We start from the raw sequence: 21699 nt of genomic DNA, 5'->3' as shown, positions 1-21699 counted from the left end.
GTAAGCAGAAGATGCTAACTAACGACGCTTCGAATGTTTCAAATTAAATATGTTCTGTTATCTCCAAATATATTATTTTTGTTTAGCTCATTCATGTATGTATATGTATAGCCTATCGTTAAAAGTAATAACTATCAGTTCGCTTAAATTAAATCTGTTGTTAATATCAATATTTATCATCCACTGCTACATAATGCGCACACGCACACGTGGGGCGTTTGCACTTGCGCTTAGTAGTTTGTGTTCTGTGTTGCACTTAGTTTCCAATAGTGTTGCAAAAATGTTTGCACCGTGCCGACACCGTGCGAACAGCAGACGCACATCATCATCACTCCCACCATACAGTTGCAAATGTTAGCCGCGATGGTACATCCACGTGCTCTTGAATGTACAGACATTTGCAGACATCTTTCCCGCTACAAAACTACTACACACAGTTGTATTCACAAATTTTGTTGTCTGATTCTTCCTGTCTGAGGGGAGGGGGAGGGGGGCTGTAGAGTGTCTGCCATGGTACTGCTATGGTTGCAGAGCAGAATCTTGTCTAGCAAGGGGAAAAAGGAGATATCAAGCATTTTGCACACGCACAGTGTGTTTCGCGTAAAATCATCCTAGCAGCGTATGCATTGCCTTGTAACTTGGTTGTTGGTTTTGTATCGTTTCGATTAGTATGGTATCCGTTTGGGTTTGGTTCTATGAGTAAGTTAGGTAGATATATTGCGCGTAAGTATATATGTATCAACGAAATGTGTACAGAGCATCGATCAATTGCGCAGGAGCCTTCTTACCAGTAGCATTTTCTAGCAAATAACATTTACTCTACTCTACTTTTGTTTTGCTACCCCATCCAGCCCGCTCCCCCTCACAATGGTTTTTCTAAACAAAGGTAAGGGCGGGGGGGGGGATAGAGTGTAATCATAGAAGTAAAAGCCGGGTTGTATTCGGTTCAACCACTACTACCGCGCGGTAGCGGCGGGCGTCGATTACAAATCAGCCGCGTAAGTTTTAGACAGTTTTAGTGTACAGCGCACACCGGCCCAAGGGGTTGCCGCGTGCCGCGGAAACTCCCATTTTCCGTAAGCGTGGTTGGTTGATGGTGGCGTACCAGCAACGTTTGACTAACGGCACCGTTGGCTAGCTGATGGCTAATGACGATTGTTTCTCGGTATTTACAATAACCTGCACAATGTAACCGGGCTGTATGTGGGCCTCATCGATGTGCATTTTATCACCTAACAATTTGCCACCGTAGAACCATCGCTGAGTAAATGCATCTATTCCTTCCTGAGCCTGTGCGCGTTCGTCGTGATGATGCGGGGGGGGAATGGGGAAAGCGTCATCGTCCATAACAGTGCCGGTCGTTTTTTTTTCCCAGTCATTACCAATTTCCACACCCGTCGGTAGGAAGTGGCGCGTGATGTAGAATAATAGTTGCAGGATACACCGGACGCCAGAAAAGGGAATGTGTTTTGTTGTGGTCGTGTTGTGGGTTCGAGGATATTAACGACGGCAGTTAATGGAGGGTACGCACGCGATCGTACCGCGACCCAGGAGACACCGTTTGCGTTCGTCAGCAGTCGTCGTTAGGAGATGCATCGTGTGCAATTGATTTCGAGTGTAGGAGGCGTAAACGTACCGTGACAGGCCGGCGTGGTGGTACATAAGAGGGGGAAAAAATGGGAGTAGAAGTAGACAGTTGTAAAGAATTAATTATTGACCGGCTATATATGGCAAGGATAAAAGGTTATCATGAGTGAGTTTTAAGGGAAATCGATAATTCGTTATCCTAGGCAACAGCAAATGCACGAGGAAATATCAGGTGGAGAAGGATTGTAGGCAACAGTTGAGGCAACGATTGAGCATGATTATGATGAGATGGCACAACATTGTCACTCACCTGAAGTTTCTTTTTACACTGCCCAATTGTGTCTTTAGAATACACTGGTAGCTTAACGTCTGTACACGTCGACGATAGGCGAAGCTTTAGAATCACTTCCGTACCTAAATGGGAATGGCAAGTAGACAACGTTTTTAGCAACGGCACCGTAACTCCAGATTCCATCTCCCGCCACACTTACCACCGTCAACCGGTTCCGAGTATTCGGCTGGTGAGTCACAGCCGTAGTCTTCCTTAACTACGTTGACAGGATATGATAGGCAATAGATTGGTAATTTATACTGCGAACCAAGTTCGTCGTAACACTCCGTGAGGTATCCGTTGGGGACCGATATGTTGGCCCCGTCCAGTATTGCTTGAGCGAGCTGAAAATCGAGCGCCTCGGCAGCACTGGTCGCTGCCCGCAACGCGTCCCATATCTCCTTCCGGCCCTCGAAGGCGGGCGCCGTGTCCCAGAACTCGTCCCGTTTGCTTCTTAGCTGCCCCTCCGTTAATGGCACTTCCGATTTCCAGCGTATTGTCTCGTGACAGAGTGGATGATTTTTGCGCTGAACACCGACAAAGCTGGATGTCGTTCCTGTTCGTGGGGAGATATAGAGCGAAAAATACATTATTGCACGATTTGATTCACTCATACTCTGACAAAGTGTCAGAATTCTATTTAACTAGATAGGTAAATATATTAATTATATTAATACATATCAAATTAATAAGAGTTCTCTGATGGGAAACATTCTTCTTAACCGGACAGAAAACAACCCCATTGGTTTTATATTGGACAACGTTGATCAGAGGATCAATAAAAAAGGTTTCCTTTATTCCAACTGATTGCTCGCTGCTTGCGTCAAGTGTTAATTCGCAACGCTATCAAACATAGGACGATAACAGTTTATTGCGATGCATTGTCGCACCTTGATAGATGATACCCGTATAGCTGGGACGATAAATAGGCAATTGAATCGGAATTATCTGTTTTGCGGATCAGTTTAATCTCCTTTTTTTACATTTTTTAAGACTATTCAAGCTGAAATCTTGTTTTGCTACGAAAAAAAAGTTCTTTGTTGAATTGCCTGATGAGGATCAATATTTAAAGATTAACTAAACTACCAATTTTAGACGGATTACGAGACGTGATGAAAAAAATACAAAAAATGGTGGAAAATCGTAATGGAACTACACCTTGCACCAATTTCAACACTACAAAAATAACTCATTCGAAGTCATTGAAATGAAACAGCATTCACAAACTGATCAATATTTACATAAATCATTCTCGTCGTTTACCTTCCTTCCGGTGGTTGACTATTCCACTATCTATTCAAACATTGCTAGCTTATCAAGCGATTCCCATCATAACGACTCGCATTCGTGTTAAACGATGTGGAAGCGTAATCCTCCAACCAACGCTACAAAAACGCTATGGCAAAGTAACAACAGGTATCCCCGCCATCGACAGAAGGACCGTCCAATTGTTAAAGGGTTACGATGACACAAAAAAACGTTTGAAAAAGCATTAGCTCGGGCTCGCGGCTGTATAAAGCGCATACATGTGCCGCCTGCACGACGAACGTGACGACATTTACGCACTAGCTGCGTGGTGCCCACATTCACGCAACATACGCAAATTTCAATCCAAGGGAGCTCCCCCCCACCCACCCACCCCATATATCACGACCTTCTCTATCATTCTCTCTCTCTTCTCTTAGCTCTTGCTTCGATCTTTTTAAAATGTGTCACTCAAAACCATCGGTTAGTGGCCGGTTGCCGTTCGCTGCTGCTGCTGCTGCTGCTGCTGCTGCTGAACTAATAACAAAAATAGCACAGCCGCACACCATCGCCAATATAGCCCTCCTGGCTGCCGAAACCGTTCGCGACTCAGCCCACCGCACCCACCAGCCGTTTCTAGCGGCGATATTAATGATTGAAACAAGTGTTTGAAGGACGCCGCGTTACGCGAACGCACCCGACTGGGTAGGTGGTGTGTGTGCGTGTGTGTGTTTGGTGAGGGATGGTCGGTAAAAGTCGTTTCCCCTTCCACACAGACACCGGTTCCACACAAGCCAGACCTCCGCATTCCATTCCGGGGACTCTATCGTGCCGCAGGTGCAGGCGGATTATTAGAGTAGCGTTTAGCATTAATCGCGCTATAGCGCACACACACACACACACCGAAGCCAGAAGGAGCTCTAGCAAACTGGAAAGATCTATCAAGGAAATGATTCTTCTAAGGGCAAAGCAGACAAGCAATCCCCACACATCTTTTACTAAGCTCGTCGAGCACATGGGGCAGACAAATGAATTGCTGCACTATTCCTGGCGTTTCGGGGTTTTCCGCATCTTTCCGCAACAATCAGCGTATTGATACGAAAATGGTACAATTAATGCGATTTACAATTCACGTCGCGTAGCGCTGAAGTTTTGCTTCGAGGTTGTTTTGCTGAATGAATCCGTTACGCCCTAATGCCGCTCAAAAACGGAACTCAACGAATCGGGCCGCCACCGTAGCCGTAGTTTTGTACGGTTGATTATTTCTGTACGATCTTGCGCGACTGATATGGGCTGCCCTTCCGTGCACGCCTCACGCCTTCTCACCCGGCCCGGCCATCGGTTGAATATTTACGTTTTGGCCTGCCGTCAACCACAAACAAGCGGCCGTGTGTGTGTGTGTATGTGTGGCTGTCGTACCATTACTACCCTAAAACGGTACCCCACCACCACCCATCGCCGCCCTTAAATGCCATCCGAAACCATGGGCGTGCGGTGTGAGAACGTGCGATGGGAATAATATGCAAATCCGGAATCCCCACAGTCAACTTCGCAGCAAGAATCGAACGATTCGTGTGACTAACCAATGCAAGGTGGAAGTGTAGGGTGGGGGGGGGGAATGCAGGAGGAAGGGGAGACACAGACGAGAACGGCTCTGCGTACCGGTCAGATAGGTTGCACGCAGCAGTACCGGGGTACGCAACAGCGCCCGCGCCCCGTCTGTGTTATCGATTTCCGAGGAGGAGGACCTACTACACAACATGAAGCGTTAAGTGCGAACCTACGGGAAACAAGAACGATCATCGTGTGGGGTTAGCCTTACGCGCTAGAAAGAAAACAAAAAACCTACCCGTCACTGGTCGGGACACGTTGTTCGACCCAGTGTCCAGCGTTTCATCGTTCCGATTGATTCCGATGCAGTTACCCATCACGCTAGTGTCTTGAGCTTTTTTGGTACTTTCGTTGAGGATGATTCTTCTTCTGCTCCTGCTCCTTTCGCCGGGGAAGATTTTTCCCCACACACTTTTGCAATTTTGTAGACACTCCGTTGTATATGATCCCTGGGTTCGTTTTTGAGTGAGTGTGTGTATTTGTTCGCCTGCTTTCTACGACCGTTTCCCCTCGTTCCGTGGCGGGACTTTTGGGGTTGTGAGATTTGTAGTTGGCAAACACGATAATTCACAGCATTTAGCTCCCTGCAGTTTGCTTTTTTGTGTTGTATGTTTGTAGGTATCCGTGAGCTGTATGAAATCCTTCAGTTGCAGTTGTTCTAGTGATGGCGGGGAGGGTGGTTACGATGCAAAAGCCGCAGACCTACGACTTCCGGTTTTGCTGCGGTGCTCGTTCGCTCGCGGGGTATAATCAAAGGTGAGTTGCTAAGCTAGTTGTGAGTATTCACATTTCCTTCTTTTCGTTTCCTAGTTTCACACGCTCTCAAATAAGGTCCACACACCCTTGCACCACACGATCCTAATCCTGTATGTGTGTGTGTGCCCCCTGCCTGCATGCAGTCGGTGTGTGTGCTCCACGTTTATTCGCGGCTCGATGCGCGGCCTGCTTTGTGATAACAAAACCGCGAGCAAACAGACGACGAGATACACTGTTTCTGCTGATACCCTCGCACGTAGTAGTAGCAGGCACCGAATGCACTCACAAGGTGAACCATACTTGCTTCACGCATTTTATTGCACCGTTCATAACAACAAATCACTGTGCGGCGCCCGTTGAGGTATTTTGAAAACACTGCTGCGATTTCTTGCTGCACCAGCAATGGCCAGTGGCCACGGCAATAGTGGTAGTAGTAGCAGTAGTGATGGTAGTGAAAATATCAGTCAAAACAGATATGATGGCGGCCGTACGTTTTGGTACGTTAACGACGGGGATGTTCGGATTTTCCTTCCTTCGTGCCGGGGCCTATTTGACACTCGCGACTGCGGCCACGGGGATGTGATTCAGGCGTGATTCGTTTTTGGCCGGTGATATTTCTTGCCCGCCCGCGATGGGGGAAAGGAAACGGAATGGACCGTGGCCGACAAAGTGGCCTGACGCAAGCAGGGAAGGGAAGGGATGGGAGGATTGGCGGACCGACCAGTCACAAGGAAAGGGCACAATTGAAGATGAACCGAAACGAAACGAACGAAATAAAATATCACACACCGATCGAGCGCGATGAAAAAAATAACACCACACACTCACACTCCCACATACACACACACAACTGCACTATTACGGCAAGGGGGCGAACGAGTGCGCGTTCGTCGGGCGTATTTGCTCCTCCATCATCATCATCGTCGTCTGCGTTTCCTTATTTTGCTCCTGGCACCGCCACCGTCGGCTGACATGCTCAATCGTCAGGCGCACAGGAAATACGGTCCCGCTGCCGCCGCGACCATATTTTCCGACCGACCGGATGACCGGACGAAGCGCCACCACACACACGCACGCACACACACCGTCGTCACGAGGTGTTGCTGCTGTCGTTTCTGAGGAGGGGGTTTTTCGCAAGCAGCACTATATTACTCTTCAACACCTTGAGAAATCGAGATGATGATGGCAATGGCAATGATGATGATGATGATGATGTTGTTGTTGATGATGGTGGTGGTGATGATGACGATGGTAGGTTCAAGTAGATAGGACGTCGGTGAAGCTGCTGCTGCTGTCGATGAGGATGAGCAGTAGGTGGAGGAGCATGACAGCGAAGAAAAGTGCGATGACGAAGAGTGTGAAGCAGCGTACCGATACTTTACGAAGACGGCGCAAATGGATGGTGCTGCTGTTGATTTGGTGGCGGGGCCCAACCACACGCTTTTAATGCATCACTTCACACACTTGGTTGCTGCACGCACGCGACAACTCGACCGATGGATGCACACGGGGAAAATAATCTCATCCAGAACGCACAACTAAATTTGCTGCCCTCTTCTGCTGCTGGGTGCTTCTGCTTGGCTGCGAATGTGAATGTAGGGATTGGCGGGTTGGGTAAGATATCGCAGTTTTGACATCCCTAACGCCGTGACGTTGGTTGGCCAAGGTGCTGCAAGATGCAAGGTGCGATGTAACGCTTCGACAGAATTCTACTGCTTTTTAGGATTTTGAGGAAATTTTAGAGTATTTGATGCTAAAAATATGCATTTTCTAATACTATAAACCAGATTTTTGATTTGCGATTCAAAAGTTATTACGAAATATGAAAATAACCAAAATTGCATGTTGTGTATATAGGAACCTTGTGTAACACCAAACAACAACGGTGAATAGAGCAGATTTATATTTTGGCGTAGCAGCACTGATATTTTTTGTCTCATCAAGAAATTTCGTTTTATTTTCACTATCCCTCCAAAACGGTCGTGCATTCCAAATTGTGCGCGAAAGCGGTTGTTGCAAATTCGAGTGCGCTATTTGTGCGAAGCGTTACAACGCGCTGCTGTCATTCCCGTCCTGTCAACCCCGACCGACCAGAACGGACTGGTGCTTGGAAGAAAAAACAGCGAAAAATATTCGTGTCCGCGCAACGAAAAGGAAAACTGAAAACATTATCCAACGCGACGAAAAAGGGTGTACACTTTCCATTACCGTAACCGTAGTGCGCGCTGGTGCTAAGATCTATGTTTGCAGCATATTGCACCCGCCCCCCGTACCAGTGCAATTATAAATAGTTTTCAGCGAGCGAACTGCTGCTGCTGCCGCTGCATCTGTCCAGGAGGAGGGGCCCATCGGAATCTTTGTCACACGGACGCGCTTACAAAATGGCCCGCTCGATAAGTCCCGGAGGCTACTCGAACTACGACGACGATGCGATGTTTCAGAACGCCGCCTTTACGCACGACATCAGCGAACAGATGCGAGTGCCGAAGCGCATCCGGGCGACCGGGGACTACTACGACGATCAGGACCTGCTGCCGAACGGTAATGGCGAGATAAACTCGTGGAACTACCACAACAAGATCGATATGACCGTACCGGACCGTATCGTAGTGCTTGGTCAGGATCAGCATTTGGGTAAGTACGGGTTTCCCGGTTGTGTCTATCCCGGTGTTGCCCGGCCTAATCAGCTAACACAACGAACACACCCACACACACCGGAGGTATATTCTTCGCTGTTGCATCCATGCGTTAAAGGCATTCTCCCCGCTTCACCGTGTCCAACTACTAACATACATCCTGCTTCACATACGTTTCTCCTTTTCTCCTCGTGTACACACGCACCACCACCACCACCAACAAACGGTAATCTAATCGCGCCAGTTCTTACATCAGGCACCAAATCGGCCCCACGGGAAATAATGCTGGAGAACTCCATCCTGCCAAAGGATCCGGGGTTTGTGCGCGTTTCGACGCCGCCCCGCGTCATCACACTTTCGGAGCATCACTTTCCGTCGGCTTCGGACGAACCGGAAGAGAACGCCAAAGACAACCACCAGGAGGATAACTATGGGCCGGCTTCGCTCGAATCGATCGAAGATCCGAACAGCAGCAATGCTTACTTCTCCCGGCCATCGTTAGCGCACGGCCGGGAACCGTCTAAACGGTCCGCATTTTCAAAGTACAACAATGAGCTCACTTTGACCAGAAGGTAAGGGTGCAGTGTCAGTCTGTAGTGCCAATGTAGCATGTTTAACCAAGTTCTGTTCACCTGCTTTCAGCATGCGCGAAGAAACACCAACCTTCGGTGGTAGTGTCGAAAACTTGACACCCTCAGAGGAGCTCACGCATCTAAGGCGCCAGGTGGCTAAAATAAATCGACGCCTACTGGCGGTCGAGATTGATTCGGTACAAAGACAGCAGCGCGAGAAAATTATCTACTGCGTAGGGATGGCTTACTTCCTGTTCAAAACCTTTATGTGGCTCAGCCGGAAGTAAGTCGAGCGGTTCAAACCGCGACCCAATTTTCTCTGGTGGCCATGCATAACTGTGTCCATCGGCCAAGCGTACGATAGAGGGGAGTGAGGGGGAATGTAATGTACTAACTCCAACATAATTGATGGAGCCCGACAAATGGCACACAAGCAAGCACCATACCATAACCATTCATCAGAAACCTTTGTTGGAGGTCATCAACACGGAAGGTGCAAGGACGAGTCAGAGAAGGCCGTGAGCTCTTTGTTCTGCAGCAATGGTGCAAGTGCGATAGTGGAAAGCATGTTGTTTATTTGGTTTGTGTACATGAATACATGGGGACGGGCGTGGGGTGTGTTAAAATATTGGCGTTTTCAAAAGGGAATTGGTAAACTGATAGTGAGGAGCGTGATTTAAAAACAACAACAAAAAACTATTGTTCTGTACGATTTAGTAGAAGAAGCTAAAGTATTTCCACAAAAATTGAGTGCTAGTTGATTAGATTTCCCGTTTCTTTTACGTTCTGCGAGAGTAGAAGACACAAAAAGGGTAGTATTTTTACACATTTTTTATATTCCTCTTTTTTTTGCACTGACCCTCGAGAACGATAAAGAATGGTTCTGTATCGATGATATTTGCGTTCATTTTAAGTTATTCCACGAAGCTTAAACACACGAACGATAGGATTAATAAAACTCATGATGTAGCATGCAAAGTTGCAGAAAATATATAAATATCGTTACGAATAAAAAAGCATGCAAATCGTTGTCCCTTATCTCGAACGAAACATCTGCTCCGAAAATAGATAGCAAGATAGAGGATCAATGATAAGGGCTCAGGAATGCCGTGTTCGGTGGCTAAAGTTGGTGCTCTGACCCAACCGAAGCGAGTGTGTCTAGTTGTGTCTAAAAAAGGAACATGCTAGTTCAATGAACCCCCCCCCCACTGGACTACGAGTTGATGGCAATGAAACAGGGGGCCCTCATCCGGATATGGAACTCGTTCTTCCAATACACAGCTTCCTGTACATTTTACGTAAAAAACTGATCAAATATACGTTTTAATGAATATATTCATTTGCTGATGAGATAAATGAAGCGTTTTGAAACCAATTGCACCCCCGGGTATGGCAAAAGCAAGACATTCGAATGTAACGGCTGGATGACATTTTCGAACCTCGCGACCATTCGTAACCACGCTGCTTTAAATTTCAAACCGCCTTCGCCAAGCTGTCACTAAAATGACATCCGTCAAGCGTGAAGTTGTTTGGTCATTGTCATTCGAAGCATTTTCCTCCATTGTAAGCAATTTTGTGAAAGTCATCAACAGCGCTCTCTCGGCGTATCATTTCGTGTGTTATTTCCTAAACTAGTGGTAGCGCGCGAGCAGATAATAGTGAATCAAGTAAAAGTCCCGTCCCGAGCAGCCCGCACAGCCAACGGAAAAACAATGGTGAACATCACCTCGGCCGCCGGCATCATCTGCCTGCTGGATGAACCGGTCACGGAGCTAAAGGTATTTGCGCTGAACAAGCTGAACATGATTGTGGGCGAGTTTTGGCCGGAAATCTCGGAGGCGGCCGAAAAGATCGAAATGCTGCACGAGGACAAAAGCTTCTCCCATCACGAGCTGGCGGCACTGGTGGCCTCCAAGGTGTACTACCATCTCGGTTCGTTCGAGGACTCGCTCACGTACGCCCTGGGCGCGGGCGACCTGTTCGACGTGAATGCACGCAACGAGTACGTGGACACGATCATTGCCAAGTGCATCGATCACTACACCCAGCTGCGGGTGGCCCTGGTGGAGGCGGAGGAGAACAACCTGGTCGCGAAACCGATCGACGCGCGGCTGGAGGCGATCGTAAACCGGATGATTCAGCGCTGCCTCGAGGATGGGCAGTACAAGCAGGCGCTCGGCATTGCGCTGGAGACGCGCCGCATGGACATTGTCGAGGCGTCCATCATGAAGGCGGACGACGTGCCCGGTATGTTGGCGTACGCGTTCCAGGTGACGATGGGTTTCATCCAGAACCGCGCCTTCCGCAACACGGTCCTGCGGTGCTTGGTTGAGCTGTACCGCAACGCGGGCGTGCCGGACTACGTCAACATGTGCCAGTGTTTGATCTTCCTCGAGGATCCGCTGGCCGTCGCCGAGGTGCTCGATGGACTCACCAAGGAGAGCGAATCGTCCGTGCTGATGGCGTACCAGATCGCTTTCGATCTGTACGAATCCGCCACCCAGCAGTACCTGGGCCAGGTGCTGCAAGCGCTGAAAGCAACCGCACCGATCCCGTCGGCCCTGATTTCGAACTTCAAACCGCAAGGCACTACAACGACCGACGCCACTGCCACCACTGCCACCGAGGCCACCGAACCGAAGGCGGAACGTACGCTGGAAAGCTTGAACGAGGCGGAAAAAACTCACCAGAAAAACATCGAAAAGCTGGCCAGCATTCTGTCGGGCGAGGTGACGATCGAGCTGCAGCTCCAGTTCCTCATCCGCAGCAACCATGCCGATCTGCAGATTCTGCGCGCGACGAAGGAATCGGTCCGGCTGTCGATCTGCCACACGGCCACGGTCATCGCGAACACGTTCATGCACAGCGGCACCACGAGCGATCAGTTTTTGCGCGACAATCTCGAATGGCTGGCGAGGGCAACGAACTGGGCCAAGCTCACGGCGACCGCCTCGCTCGGTGTCATTCACCGGGGACACGAGACGGATTCGCTCGCGCTGATGCAAAGCTACCTACCGAAGGAGAGCGGCCCAAGCTCGGGCTACTCGGAGGGCGGCGGTCTGTACGCGCTCGGTTTGATCCACGCGAACCATGGCGCCAACATCATCGACTATCTGCTGCAGCAGCTGAAGGACGCACAGAACGAGAACGTCCGTCACGGCGGCTGCCTGGGGCTGGGGCTGGCCGCGATGGGCACCCACCGGCAGGATGTGTACGAGCAGCTCAAGTTCAACCTGTACCAGGACGATGCGGTGACGGGTGAGGCGGCCGGCATTGCGATGGGCATGCTGATGCTCGGCTCGAAGCATGCGCAAGCGATCGAGGATATGGTTTCGTACGCGCAGGAAACGCAGCACGAAAAGATTCTGCGCGGTTTGGCGGTGGGCATTTCGCTCACGATGTACGCCCGGCTGGAGGAAGCGGACGCACTGGTGGCGTCCCTGTCGAACGACAAGGATCCGGTGCTGCGCCGCAGCGGCATGTACACGATCGCGATGGCGTACTGCGGAACGGGCAATAACCAGGCCATCCGCAAGCTGCTTCACGTGGCGGTGAGCGATGTGAACGACGATGTGCGGCGCGCCGCCGTAACGGCCATCGGGTTTATTCTGTTCCGCTCGCCGGAACAGTGCCCGTCGGTCGTTTCGCTGCTGGCGGAATCGTACAACCCGCACGTGCGCTATGGCGCTGCCATGGCGCTGGGTATTGCCTGCGCCGGCACGGGCTCGCGCGAAGCGATCGCACTGCTCGAACCGATGGCCAAGTTCGATCCGGTAAACTTTGTGCGCCAGGGTGCGCTGATCGCGTCCGCCATGATTCTGATCCAGCACACCGACCAGACCTGCCCGAAGGTGACGTTCTTCCGGCAGCTGTACACCCAGGTCATCACCAACAAGCACGAGGACGTGATGGCCAAGTTCGGCGCTATCCTGGCGCAGGGAATCATCGACGCCGGGGGACGTAACGTGACGGTTAGCCTGCAGTCGCGCACCGGCCACACGAATCTGCAGGCCGTCGTGGGCATGCTACTGTTCACCCAGTACTGGTACTGGTTCCCGCTGTCGCACTGTCTGTCCCTAGCCTTCACGCCGACCTGCATCATTGCGCTGAACTCGGACCTGAAGATGCCGAAGATTGACTTCAAATCGGCCGCCCGTCCGTCGCTGTACGCGTACCCAGCGCCGCTGGAAGAGAAAAAGCGTGAAGAGCGCGAAAAGGTCACCACGGCAGTGCTGTCGATTGCGGCCCGCGCCAAGCGCCGAGAAGGTGACAAAAAGAAGGAAGCGAAGGATGGTGGTGCGAAGGACGGCGGTGCGAAGGAGGAAACGAAGATGGAGGTAGACGAGGATGCGTCCGGCAGCAAGGACGAGACTGCGAAGGCAAAGGAGGAAGCTAAACCAACCGCTACCACCACCACCACCACCACGCCGGTTAAGGAGGAATCCAAGAAGAAGGACAAATCGGCCAGCTCGGGTGCGGCTTCTCCGGCACCAGCTAGCGGGGAGGATGCTACCGCCACCTCTGCCTCTGCTTCGACCGGCACGGACAAGGCAGCGGACAAGACGGCGAGCAAAACGCCGAAGGAGCCGGAACCGAGTTTCGAAATTCTGTCCAATCCGGCCCGCGTCATGCGCCAGCAGCTGAAGGTGATCAGCATTGCCGAGGGTACGGCCTACACCCCATTGAAGGACGTTGCGATCGGTGGAATCATCATGATGAACCACACGGCCGGTGGGGAGCAGGTGTTGGTCGAGCCGGTTGCCGCCTGTGGCCCGAAGAACGACGACCTGAAGGAGCCGGAAGCGCCGGAACCATTTGAGTACGTGGAGGATGATGCTTAAAAGCGTGGCGCAGCTCTTTTTTGTGTTTGATTTGTGTCCGATTTCGATTCAAATCGTTTGAAATATTAATAAAACCCGTGTACTCTAGCATGTCTCCATACTGGTGGGTAAATGTTTGTTTATTTCGGTAGCCGCTTCACAAGCTTCAGCTCGTGCGTCAACCAAATGGCCAGCGAGAGCAGCACCAACGAGCCCGACTGATGGCTGGCCGCTAGCGGGACGGGCACGTAGGTAAGTAGGGTCGTAATGCCCAGAGCGACCTGCATCCAGCCCATGGCGGCCACTGCCGTGGCCGCTTTGTAAGCGCGCGGTGGCAGCAGTCGACGGCGCGAAAGCAGAAACATGCCAGTGATGAGCGTTAGTGTGGCCGTCCCCAGCACACGGTGGTCAAACTGTACCGTGGTAGGATTTTCCGTAAAGTTGCGCAGCGCGGGCGACAGCGCCAGTATGTCGCTCGGGATCCACCGATCGGCCATCTTTGGGAAGGAGTTGTAAATCAGCCCCGCATCGAGCCCGGCCACAAACGCGCCAGACAGGGCGGTCAGGAATACGGCCGCCTTAGTCGCATGGGCCAAACCCTTGAAGCGGAACGTGGCGGCCGGAATTTGACCGACCAGTTTCTGGGCCGGAAGCAGCTTATCCAGCGCCGACCAGAGAAACAGTGAGTAAAGCACGAAGGCAAATCCGAGATGCGATGCGAGTCGGTACTGGGAAACGCGTGGCACATCGCTTTCCTCGTGGAAACGATCCTCGAGTCCGGATTTGACCATGTACCAGCCCATCAGACCTTGGGCGCCGATGAGGGCACCGAATGCGAGGACACGGATTTTCATCGCCTTGTTAAAGTACCCTTTGGTCCAGAAGTAGAGCGCTGGAATGCTGTAGAATGCGCCTATCGCACGGCCCCACATGCGGTGACCGTACTCCATGTACCAGATCAGCTTAAACTCTTGCATCGTAATGTCCTGGTTTTTGCTGCAATGGGAAAGAAAGCGAACCTCGTCAAATGCTGCGTCAGATGAAATGAATCGGAAATAGGGGGCTTACAGTTTAAATTCAGGAAATTGCTGGTACCGGTCAAACTCCTCCTGCCACTCCGCGTCCGTGCGGGGCATTTGCTCTCCCAGCAGTTTCCACGTAACCATCGATAGGCCCGACTCGGTCAGTCGCGTTACACCTCCTACACCGGCCGAGGACGGTTGGTTTGAAAGTAGAATGCAGGCATTAGCATTAGAATAAGGCAAAGCTCTTCTCAACGCGAAGGACGGATGCAGTCTGTAGATTCCACATTTATTTCCCCGTCCGTTTTACAATCTCCTCCATCACGATGCACACGCAACGGACGACAAACTCATAGTACACAATCCCACCTAGTATGACGGCGACGAAGACCATGCCGCTGCATCCCAGCAACCAGTATCCGACGGCTTTGCTGCCCCGCTCCTGCGGGACGCTCGGTTTGGTGCAGTATCGGCTGACGGGCGTCCGGAACGTTCGGCCGATGGTGAGTAGACTTTTCTACAAGGAACCGGGGAAGCACGGGAAAAGTTTACCAATGAGCATACACACACACACACATCGCACTATTCACATCGCACACTAACCTCAAGCCTTACCTTTGTTGCATCACGAAAGGTAATTCCCCCACCGTTTGGTTTGCTGACTAGCAGTGCATTACTCACGAACGATCTGGCGGGGCTGATGGTTTTAAATGCGGAAAAACTGCTAAAAGTACTGGTGGTGCCGGTTCGTGCAATGCAGGAAGCAAGTCGTAAGCAGTTGTACATGGTTTTCGTTCTCACAGGGCGCGTTTAATGATAGGGTTTTTGGTGGAAAATCTTACAAACTTAGGGGGCGAGTGTTGCCGCACTGGTAAAGAAATGCACTTTTTGCGTAAATGTTGCGAAATGTTATTTTTCTTTCAACCGGCTGTTGACAGGAGGAACGATTGAAAATGTCAACATGCTGTCAATGAGCGACGATCGATGCAAGGGTTAATTTTCGACCGCGGAGCACAACAATACTGGCCAGTTTGATAAACGTTCGTTACTGTGAAAGTTAGACGAAACAAATAATAAGCTTTTAGGCTAAGGTTTGATTGCTTCTTATTATCACTAGTCACAGAAAATGGTAGCTTTTTTGTCGCAATAGAACGATTATTCTCGCCGGCAGGCTCGTCCAGTAAAACTTAAGCCCGGTTGAGACAAACCATCCACATGTGCGATTGACGTTTCATTCCAATTTTCTTTGAACGTGGAGTAAAAGTAGAAGCAGATATTAATCACAATTTATTGGACTGTGGGTAATAGACGTTTCTAATATCTGTACAATAATTTTCGACATAATTTATACTGCCACCAAAATGTAACATTTACTTCGGCCACTTGCTGTTCAACATGTGCAGCGCTGTGCTTGCGAGACGCATGCGAACAATAATAAATATACCAAACTGTCAACGTCCCTTGGCCCTGGGCCTGCCTGTCAAGTGTCCGAGGAAGAAAATTTGATCAAGTGTACGAAGAGCAAAGCAAAGTGCAAAGTGAAGAAAATCCAGCGAGGGGGAACATTTTTTGTTTGCCGTTGCATCAATTGCGTGCACAATCCTTTGCTCCGATCCTGGCGTGTTGTGTTTATCATGTGTGTGCCGTACTGATAACATTGCCCTCGTGCGTTTGCGTATCTGTGTGTGTGTTGTTACGTGTTGTTCGAAGAACGAAGAGCCCGACGTGGTGTACGGTACGGGTACGGTTTTGGTGAGTGCAAGAAAACTCACACGACACAGCGCGCAGCTGCCACCCTGCCTGGTGTCGTTTTTCGCTTCCGGATTAATTTATGTGACACGGTGAGATAGCAACTGTGGCAAAAGGATATTGGCTGGTTCCAAAAGTTCATTATTTATCGCATCGAAAACATTACGCACAGCCTACCCCCATCGGGAAGAACAGTCGGAGGAGGTGCTCGCTCGATAGGTAAGTAGAAAAATGTGTATGTGCATGGCTGTGTGTGTGTGAGAGAGAGCGAGAGAGATGGAGAGTGGGAAGAGGAAAATTCAATACACAAACGCACACATCAACACAGTGGCCCCCGGGTGCATATTGCAGTGCATTCCTGTACACGCGCGTGTAATGTCAGGGATGAGCAACCCGCGTTCGCTGGTACCAAATAGATAGTGACATACTGTAGCGATTAGAAGTATTTCTTTTCTTGTACTTCACTGTGTGTGTGCCACATAACCCGTACACCAAAAATACGACAGTACAGAACTAAACAATTATTCCGTTCTTCATCTAAGTTGAGCATCCCTGGTGTGTGTATCCTTGCGTAGTTGACAGGTTCGCCCTCTCGCTTGCTCTCATGCTGCGCGCGCGTTCTGCTCGATGCGCTGCTCTTCCCGCAAGACCAGTGTTGCCATCCACGGAACGCATCCTTGAAAACACAGACACACACACATACACGTCACACGACGGTTGGTCTGGTGTTTGTTTACTATATTTATCTAATTTCTCACATTCTTTACGTTCTGGGCAAGGACAAACCAGCGATTCGTACTGCCGTGGTCATTGAAAGAACCCTCTCCGAGGGGGTGTATGTATGTTGCGTAACGCACACGCCAAACAACCGAAACTATTTGAAACGCACGTGTCGCGCACGATACAGTGTGCGACACAATTTTATGTTCATTATTAAATCTTATCAATGTCGATATAATTACCCCTTGACCAAGTAAAACCTTCTTGATCGATGTGTTGTTGGTTGTGTGGGAAGATGAAGCACGTGCATCTAAATAGCGTGTTCGCACAGATACGCAACAGCCCAGCCATTCATTAAGCGGCACAAAACCAAAGGGCACCATATGTTAACAATCTACCTCCACTGCTCCGTCCTCACTCCATGTCTCGTACGCACGGGTGGTGGTAGAATTGGGTGTAAAATTATGCAAGAATAATAGTTTAATCTACCACCACCGCCCAGTTGCTGTTGACCGCGCGTGTGTGTGTGTGTGTGTGTGTTAAAAAAAAACAAGAGCAAGAGTTTCCTTTCGATGACACAAGTGACAGTGGCTTTTCACAGCCTGCTTTTACGCTCAGCGTGCTGACAATCTAATGTATGTTTTCTTGTGCTGCTGGTATGTTTACGTTTTTTTTCTCCATTTCCATCGTTCCGTTCGAAAGGCGGATATCGTGCCGCGGTTGGTGCTCTCCATTGCAGGTTCGTATTTAGTGTCTTTTTTTTGCTTCTCGCTGGCGCTCGGTGTTCGTGTCCCGTTCGGCACTTTGCCAGACCGGGTTCGGGTTTCGAGTTCAAGGATATTTTGTCCGGAATATCCTTGTAGCTCCTGTGGCTCCGGCTTCTGTGGCGAAGGTTTCTTTGTTCGTGCTCTCATCCACCGGAAGCGATGGAGATGCCGGGGTACAAGGGGGGGAAATAAATAAAAAAAACTGGGAAAAGCTTCCTGCAGCGAAACACTGAAAGCAACGTTGGTACGTCGAGATTCGGGAGCTTTTGACTGTACTGTGTTTTTGTTTTGATTGTACGATGTAAAGGAATGCTCGAGACACGAGCAGCTTTAAGAAAGTTCCTGGAGGATTTTGCGCTTGTTTTTTGTTTTTGCTTCGCTTCCAAAACCGAATTTTCCACAGCGGTTCCTTCTTTAATGCGCAATAGCGCACACAATCACATACACACACACTGTTGGTGGTCTTTCTTTACTTCCTCAGTTGTTGGTCGGTAAAGGAAGAAGACGGTGGTTTGCTTTTCGGCTGGCGTGCTGGCAGTTTTCATTTTGCTGCTGGTGATGTGGTACGGCATGTAATATTGTTATTTGAGCCAAGTTTTAGTTCGAACCCCCCTGCTCAGTGTTTAGCAGCAGCTGCCTGAAATTGTGAGTAAATTCTAGCTTAAAGTACGACCATTTTCGCCGCGAATGGCACTTTGCTGTTTTGGTGTTTAAATGTTCTAAGATTTGCACATGTATTAGCTTGTGGTTAAATTTCACGCACCGGCGGCTAGAATTCACAGCTCCATTCGACGATGTCGTGTCGTGTCTTTGAAGTGTACAAAATTGGTGTTTTTTTCTGGGTCCAATTTGTGGAAAAACGCATCCAGTGGACAGAACAACATCAAGGTGCGTTTGTGTTGTTCGAGCAAATCGACCACTAATTGGACGCAGTGGACTGCTGCATATAGTGTTTGGCCTGTACAGAGTTGCATGGAGACGTTTTGATTGTGTTTTTTTGTTGTTGGCCGGCTTGTTTCGCTCGCAAAAAAACGCAGCTCTCTCTACTGGCTGTAACGCGATCGATCGGTTTTTGCACGTTGTGTAGCGTTTGATGGGTGGGACGAATTTCCGGTCCCGAAATTGTGTGCGCCGATGGCAAGAAGACAGAATGGCAGGAGCACCAGCACTGTGTGTGTGTGTACGTGGTGCATTCAAAAGCATCGAAGCTCGACGATGCGAAACGAAAGCTTTTGATGCACGCACTAATGGTGCCTGGGGGTTGCATTAGAAGGTATTTCCCTTTTTTTGGTTGGTGTTTTGAAAGAAGAAAAAAAAACGGTTACAATTAATAATATAAATTTCCAACCCACCACCCCCCCACCCCCCTTTGTATCATGTTTACGCGCGTTTGCTTTAACGATTATGTGTGTGCACGCCGCAATCTGGCATCGCATAACATGCCCCCGAAAGAATAATTGACCGTTTGACTATAAAATAGAGTGCAGCACAATTTGTTTGCCATTTGTTTTGCCAATTCACCACCACCACCACCACCAACCGGCAGGTTAAATATCTCCGCCGGGCACACTTTAGATGTGTGCTATCGATTACGGTGCCCCGGTGCGGTGTGGTGTGTATGTATAGAAATCGGCATCCAACCGTTGCCATTCCGGTTCCCTGGTCCAGCGTGCCGTTCGATTTCAACCGACGGCAAATTTGAAAGGTCGGCCACTGAGGGGGGGGGGGGGTGGAAACATGGTGGAAGAATTCCCTTTTACCCCCACTGTCCTCGGCGAGGGCGGACCATGGTGGCTGCGGCTTCGGCTGCTGCTGCGGCTCGCCTGAAACTAATCGTGAACGATAAATCATAATGCCACCGCTGCTGGAAGGAAAAGGGGTTGCCCTTTTTGCGACAACGATGTGTGATGGGGCAGACCAACACATGCACACGGGCTCGGTATTTGGGTCGGTATCATGGTGCGCCTGATGCACAGCAACACACTTATCACGGTGCATAAAATAATGAGTCCTCGCCCTAGGATTGAAATAAGAGGAAGAAGAAGAAGGGAGGGCTTAGAGACGACGCCGCCGCCGCCGCCGACGGCCTGGGTGTTGCATATTGCGCGCGTTCACGTTCACCGAACGGTCCCGGTTTGGCCTGCCGCCTGTGTCGCCTTGTATACTGTCGGTGTAGTATGGACGGGTGATTGTTAATGTGCGGCTGGTTTTGTCGATCTTGTTTCATTAATTTTCACACGTCAGTTCATTAAAGTGTATTTTTCCTACGCAATTTATGGATTAAGGTGGTACATGGGTTGTGTGTGTGTGTGTGTCTGCTAAATTGTTTATGAAAAGTTGGTCGATAAAATGGCTCAATTTAGTAGCCAATTTTAGATTGATTTAGTAGATTTAATTTGATTGGGAGAGGTCGTATTTGAACTTACGGCTTTTATTGTGTCAGCTGAGAACTTTAGTCGTACTGCAAGAGAGCAACGGTTGAATGTTTGAACGTTGAAACCAGTATGTTAAAAAATTGCAAAAGAAACAGCCTAAAATCGCCTGTTTCAATGCATAAATTAGTTAAAAACCTGTACACTCGTAGGTTTGTTAATTTACTTATCGTAAGAATTTAATGTAATCTTCTCGATCAATTTGCTTTCACGACCACTCATCCTTTCCCCCGTCCAAATGATGTGCGGTTGTGGAGTCGTTAATCCGTTTGTGACGAGAGAGAACAGCATCCGCCAAGCAACCGCGTCCTTAAGAATCGATACGCATCAAGCACCATCTTGCACATCGTAAAGCTCTTCACACACAACTTTTTGACCACACATGTACACACACACACACACCCACCTGCACCTTTTGAGCTGCAAGACTCATCAAGAGCATCATATCTCCCGCAAAAATGGATTGACGAACCCATCGAAACATGTGGGAGCTTTAGGCGGATCGCGCTGCACAGCACATTTCGAGTGCTTTTTTGTTCACTGAAGAGTTTTTGGGGAGCGATACAATAATAACAAAAGGAGGAGGAGGAAAAAGAAATCCACCACACACTACTACCCCTGCTGCTGCTGCGGTTCAAGCTGCAAGTTGCACGTCAGTAATTTATATTGCATCTAAACCCTGTGCAACAGCAACAAAAAAAAGCTGCCATTCTGCGGCACGAGACAACGGATGATCGCGCACCAGGGGCATGAAGGTGGCTGGGTGCGGGGTCCTTTTTGCACACCGAGTGCAAAATTAAAGAAAAATCCATCATCATCAAGTCATCGCCGTCGACGAGATTGTTTGGTCCAGTCTCCACCGCGCGCACACTTTGGATTGTTCGTTCCTTTGGATTGGTGGGGGGTGGTTTGAGGGAAAGGATGGTAGAAAAGTAATAAAACAACTTGACAGGGAACCAAACAAAATTAAGTAACAAAAAGAAAAAAATCCGGAGCCCCTTTAGTGAAGTAATGAAGAATATAACATCCCCTCCAACGCTTTGCCCCACTCATCGTTCTCCTCTTACTCCCCAACCATCCTGAAAACGCACTTACAAGGCGTACCGAATAAGCTCCAGAACATCATCAACAACAGCAATAATACAGCGACAACAACAACAACAAAAAAGATGAATAAATCACGAACAATCTTCGCCGCTGTGTTTCTCGCTGCGGGGAGAGTATGTAGAGAGCTTTTGCAACAAACTCCCTCCAAAAAAAGAAGGAGAACCTACCACCAAATAGCACAAAAAAGTTTGCGACTCCTCCACGGCTGCTTAGTTCAATCACCTGGGCGAAGGTTTTTTCAGGGTGGCTCTTTTTTTTTTCTTCCTTTTTGGCTCGGAAAGGAAGTCATACGCGCATTTATTGCATTTATCGAGAAGTGCAACCATGGTTTGGTGAATACGTGA

General features: G+C 49.4%; 5 protein-coding genes across 10 annotated transcripts in view; 3 read left to right on the top strand and 2 right to left on the bottom strand.

Annotated features, from left to right (window-relative positions):
• Positions 1 to 32: 32 nt before the first annotated feature.
• On the bottom strand, positions 33 to 7126 carry LOC120897719 (ubiquitin domain-containing protein 1). 2 transcript variants are annotated; one of them, XM_040302791.1, is made up of 5 exons: positions 6902 to 7126; positions 5013 to 6645; positions 2079 to 2474; positions 1898 to 2001; positions 33 to 1290 (listed from the first exon to the last, which is right to left on the bottom strand). In XM_040302791.1, exons 2-5 carry the CDS (start codon positions 5089 to 5091, stop codon positions 1135 to 1137), a joined length of 735 nt encoding a protein of 244 aa, XP_040158725.1. In that variant the 5' UTR covers positions 5092 to 6645; positions 6902 to 7126; the 3' UTR covers positions 33 to 1134. The 2 variants fall into 2 exon arrangements, with proteins under 2 accessions (XP_040158725.1, XP_040158720.1); XM_040302786.1 differs by having other exon boundaries at positions 5013 to 7126.
• Positions 7127 to 7479: 353 nt separating this feature from the next.
• Positions 7480 to 9757, top strand: LOC120896056 (transport and Golgi organization protein 11). 3 transcript variants are annotated; one of them, XM_040299873.1, is made up of 4 exons: positions 7480 to 7760; positions 7821 to 8164; positions 8411 to 8738; positions 8809 to 9757. In XM_040299873.1, the coding sequence occupies exons 2-4, from the start codon at positions 7912 to 7914 to the stop codon at positions 9023 to 9025; spliced, it is 798 nt and encodes a 265-aa protein (XP_040155807.1). In that variant the 5' UTR covers positions 7480 to 7760; positions 7821 to 7911; the 3' UTR covers positions 9026 to 9757. The 3 variants fall into 3 exon arrangements, with proteins under 3 accessions (XP_040155807.1, XP_040155806.1, XP_040155808.1); XM_040299872.1 differs by having other exon boundaries at positions 7480 to 8164; XM_040299874.1 differs by having other exon boundaries at positions 7481 to 8164; positions 8423 to 8738.
• Positions 9758 to 10276: 519 nt separating this feature from the next.
• On the top strand, positions 10277 to 13679 carry LOC120893511 (26S proteasome non-ATPase regulatory subunit 1). The gene has a single exon (XM_040295456.1). The coding sequence runs from the start codon at positions 10451 to 10453 to the stop codon at positions 13577 to 13579; it is 3129 nt and encodes a 1042-aa protein (XP_040151390.1). The 5' UTR covers positions 10277 to 10450; the 3' UTR covers positions 13580 to 13679.
• On the bottom strand, positions 13660 to 15521 carry LOC120893512 (cytochrome c oxidase assembly protein COX15 homolog). Of its 2 annotated transcripts, none has more exons than XM_040295457.1 (4): positions 15184 to 15521; positions 14950 to 15097; positions 14627 to 14759; positions 13660 to 14554 (listed from the first exon to the last, which is right to left on the bottom strand). In XM_040295457.1, the coding sequence occupies exons 1-4, from the start codon at positions 15364 to 15366 to the stop codon at positions 13699 to 13701; spliced, it is 1320 nt and encodes a 439-aa protein (XP_040151391.1). In that variant the 5' UTR covers positions 15367 to 15521; the 3' UTR covers positions 13660 to 13698. The 2 variants fall into 2 exon arrangements, with proteins under 2 accessions (XP_040151391.1, XP_040151392.1); XM_040295458.1 differs by having other exon boundaries at positions 15196 to 15517.
• A 516-nt stretch (positions 15522 to 16037) lies between these two features.
• LOC120893767 (estrogen-related receptor gamma) overlaps positions 16038 to 21699 on the top strand; it is a 31699-nt gene continuing 26037 nt past the window's right edge. Inside the window, exon 1 of one of the 2 annotated variants that reach the window (XM_040295862.1) lies at positions 16038 to 16548. The gene's annotated coding sequence lies outside the window, so the exon portion shown is untranslated. Of the gene's footprint in view, positions 16549 to 18324; positions 18462 to 21699 lie in introns of those variants that run through there. The other variant, XM_040295863.1, reaches the window with a different exon arrangement.

This window comes from Anopheles arabiensis, chromosome 2, assembly GCF_016920715.1.
Source record: "Anopheles arabiensis isolate DONGOLA chromosome 2, AaraD3, whole genome shotgun sequence".
Classification (NCBI taxonomy): domain Eukaryota; kingdom Metazoa; phylum Arthropoda; class Insecta; order Diptera; family Culicidae; genus Anopheles; species Anopheles arabiensis.
Note: the sequence above shows the minus strand (reverse complement) of the source record. Positions and strands in the feature narration are given on the sequence as shown.

Excerpts from the sequence above, each read along its gene's own strand:
- LOC120897719 (XM_040302786.1), bottom strand. The coding sequence starts at position 5,091 with ATGGGTAACTGCATCGGAATCAATCGGAACGATGAAACGCTGGACACT. Across the intron at positions 2,475-5,012 it reads CGTGTCCCGACCAGTGACGG|GAACGACATCCAGCTTTGTC; the intron begins GTAGGTTTTTTG and ends CCCCACGAACAG. Across the intron at positions 2,002-2,078 it reads CTCGGAACCGGTTGACGGTG|GTACGGAAGTGATTCTAAAG; the intron begins GTAAGTGTGGCG and ends ATTCCCATTTAG.
- LOC120896056 (XM_040299873.1), top strand. The coding sequence starts at position 7,912 with ATGGCCCGCTCGATAAGTCCCGGAGGCTACTCGAACTACGACGACGAT. Across the intron at positions 8,165-8,410 it reads TGGTCAGGATCAGCATTTGG|TTCTTACATCAGGCACCAAA; the intron begins GTAAGTACGGGT and ends TAATCGCGCCAG. Across the intron at positions 8,739-8,808 it reads GAGCTCACTTTGACCAGAAG|CATGCGCGAAGAAACACCAA; the intron begins GTAAGGGTGCAG and ends ACCTGCTTTCAG.
- LOC120893511 (XM_040295456.1), top strand. The coding sequence starts at position 10,451 with ATGGTGAACATCACCTCGGCCGCCGGCATCATCTGCCTGCTGGATGAA.
- LOC120893512 (XM_040295457.1), bottom strand. The coding sequence starts at position 15,366 with ATGTACAACTGCTTACGACTTGCTTCCTGCATTGCACGAACCGGCACC. Across the intron at positions 14,760-14,949 it reads CTTCGTCGCCGTCATACTAG|GAGGTGTAACGCGACTGACC; the intron begins GTGGGATTGTGT and ends CGGCCGGTGTAG. Across the intron at positions 14,555-14,626 it reads CAATTTCCTGAATTTAAACT|CAAAAACCAGGACATTACGA; the intron begins GTAAGCCCCCTA and ends TTCCCATTGCAG.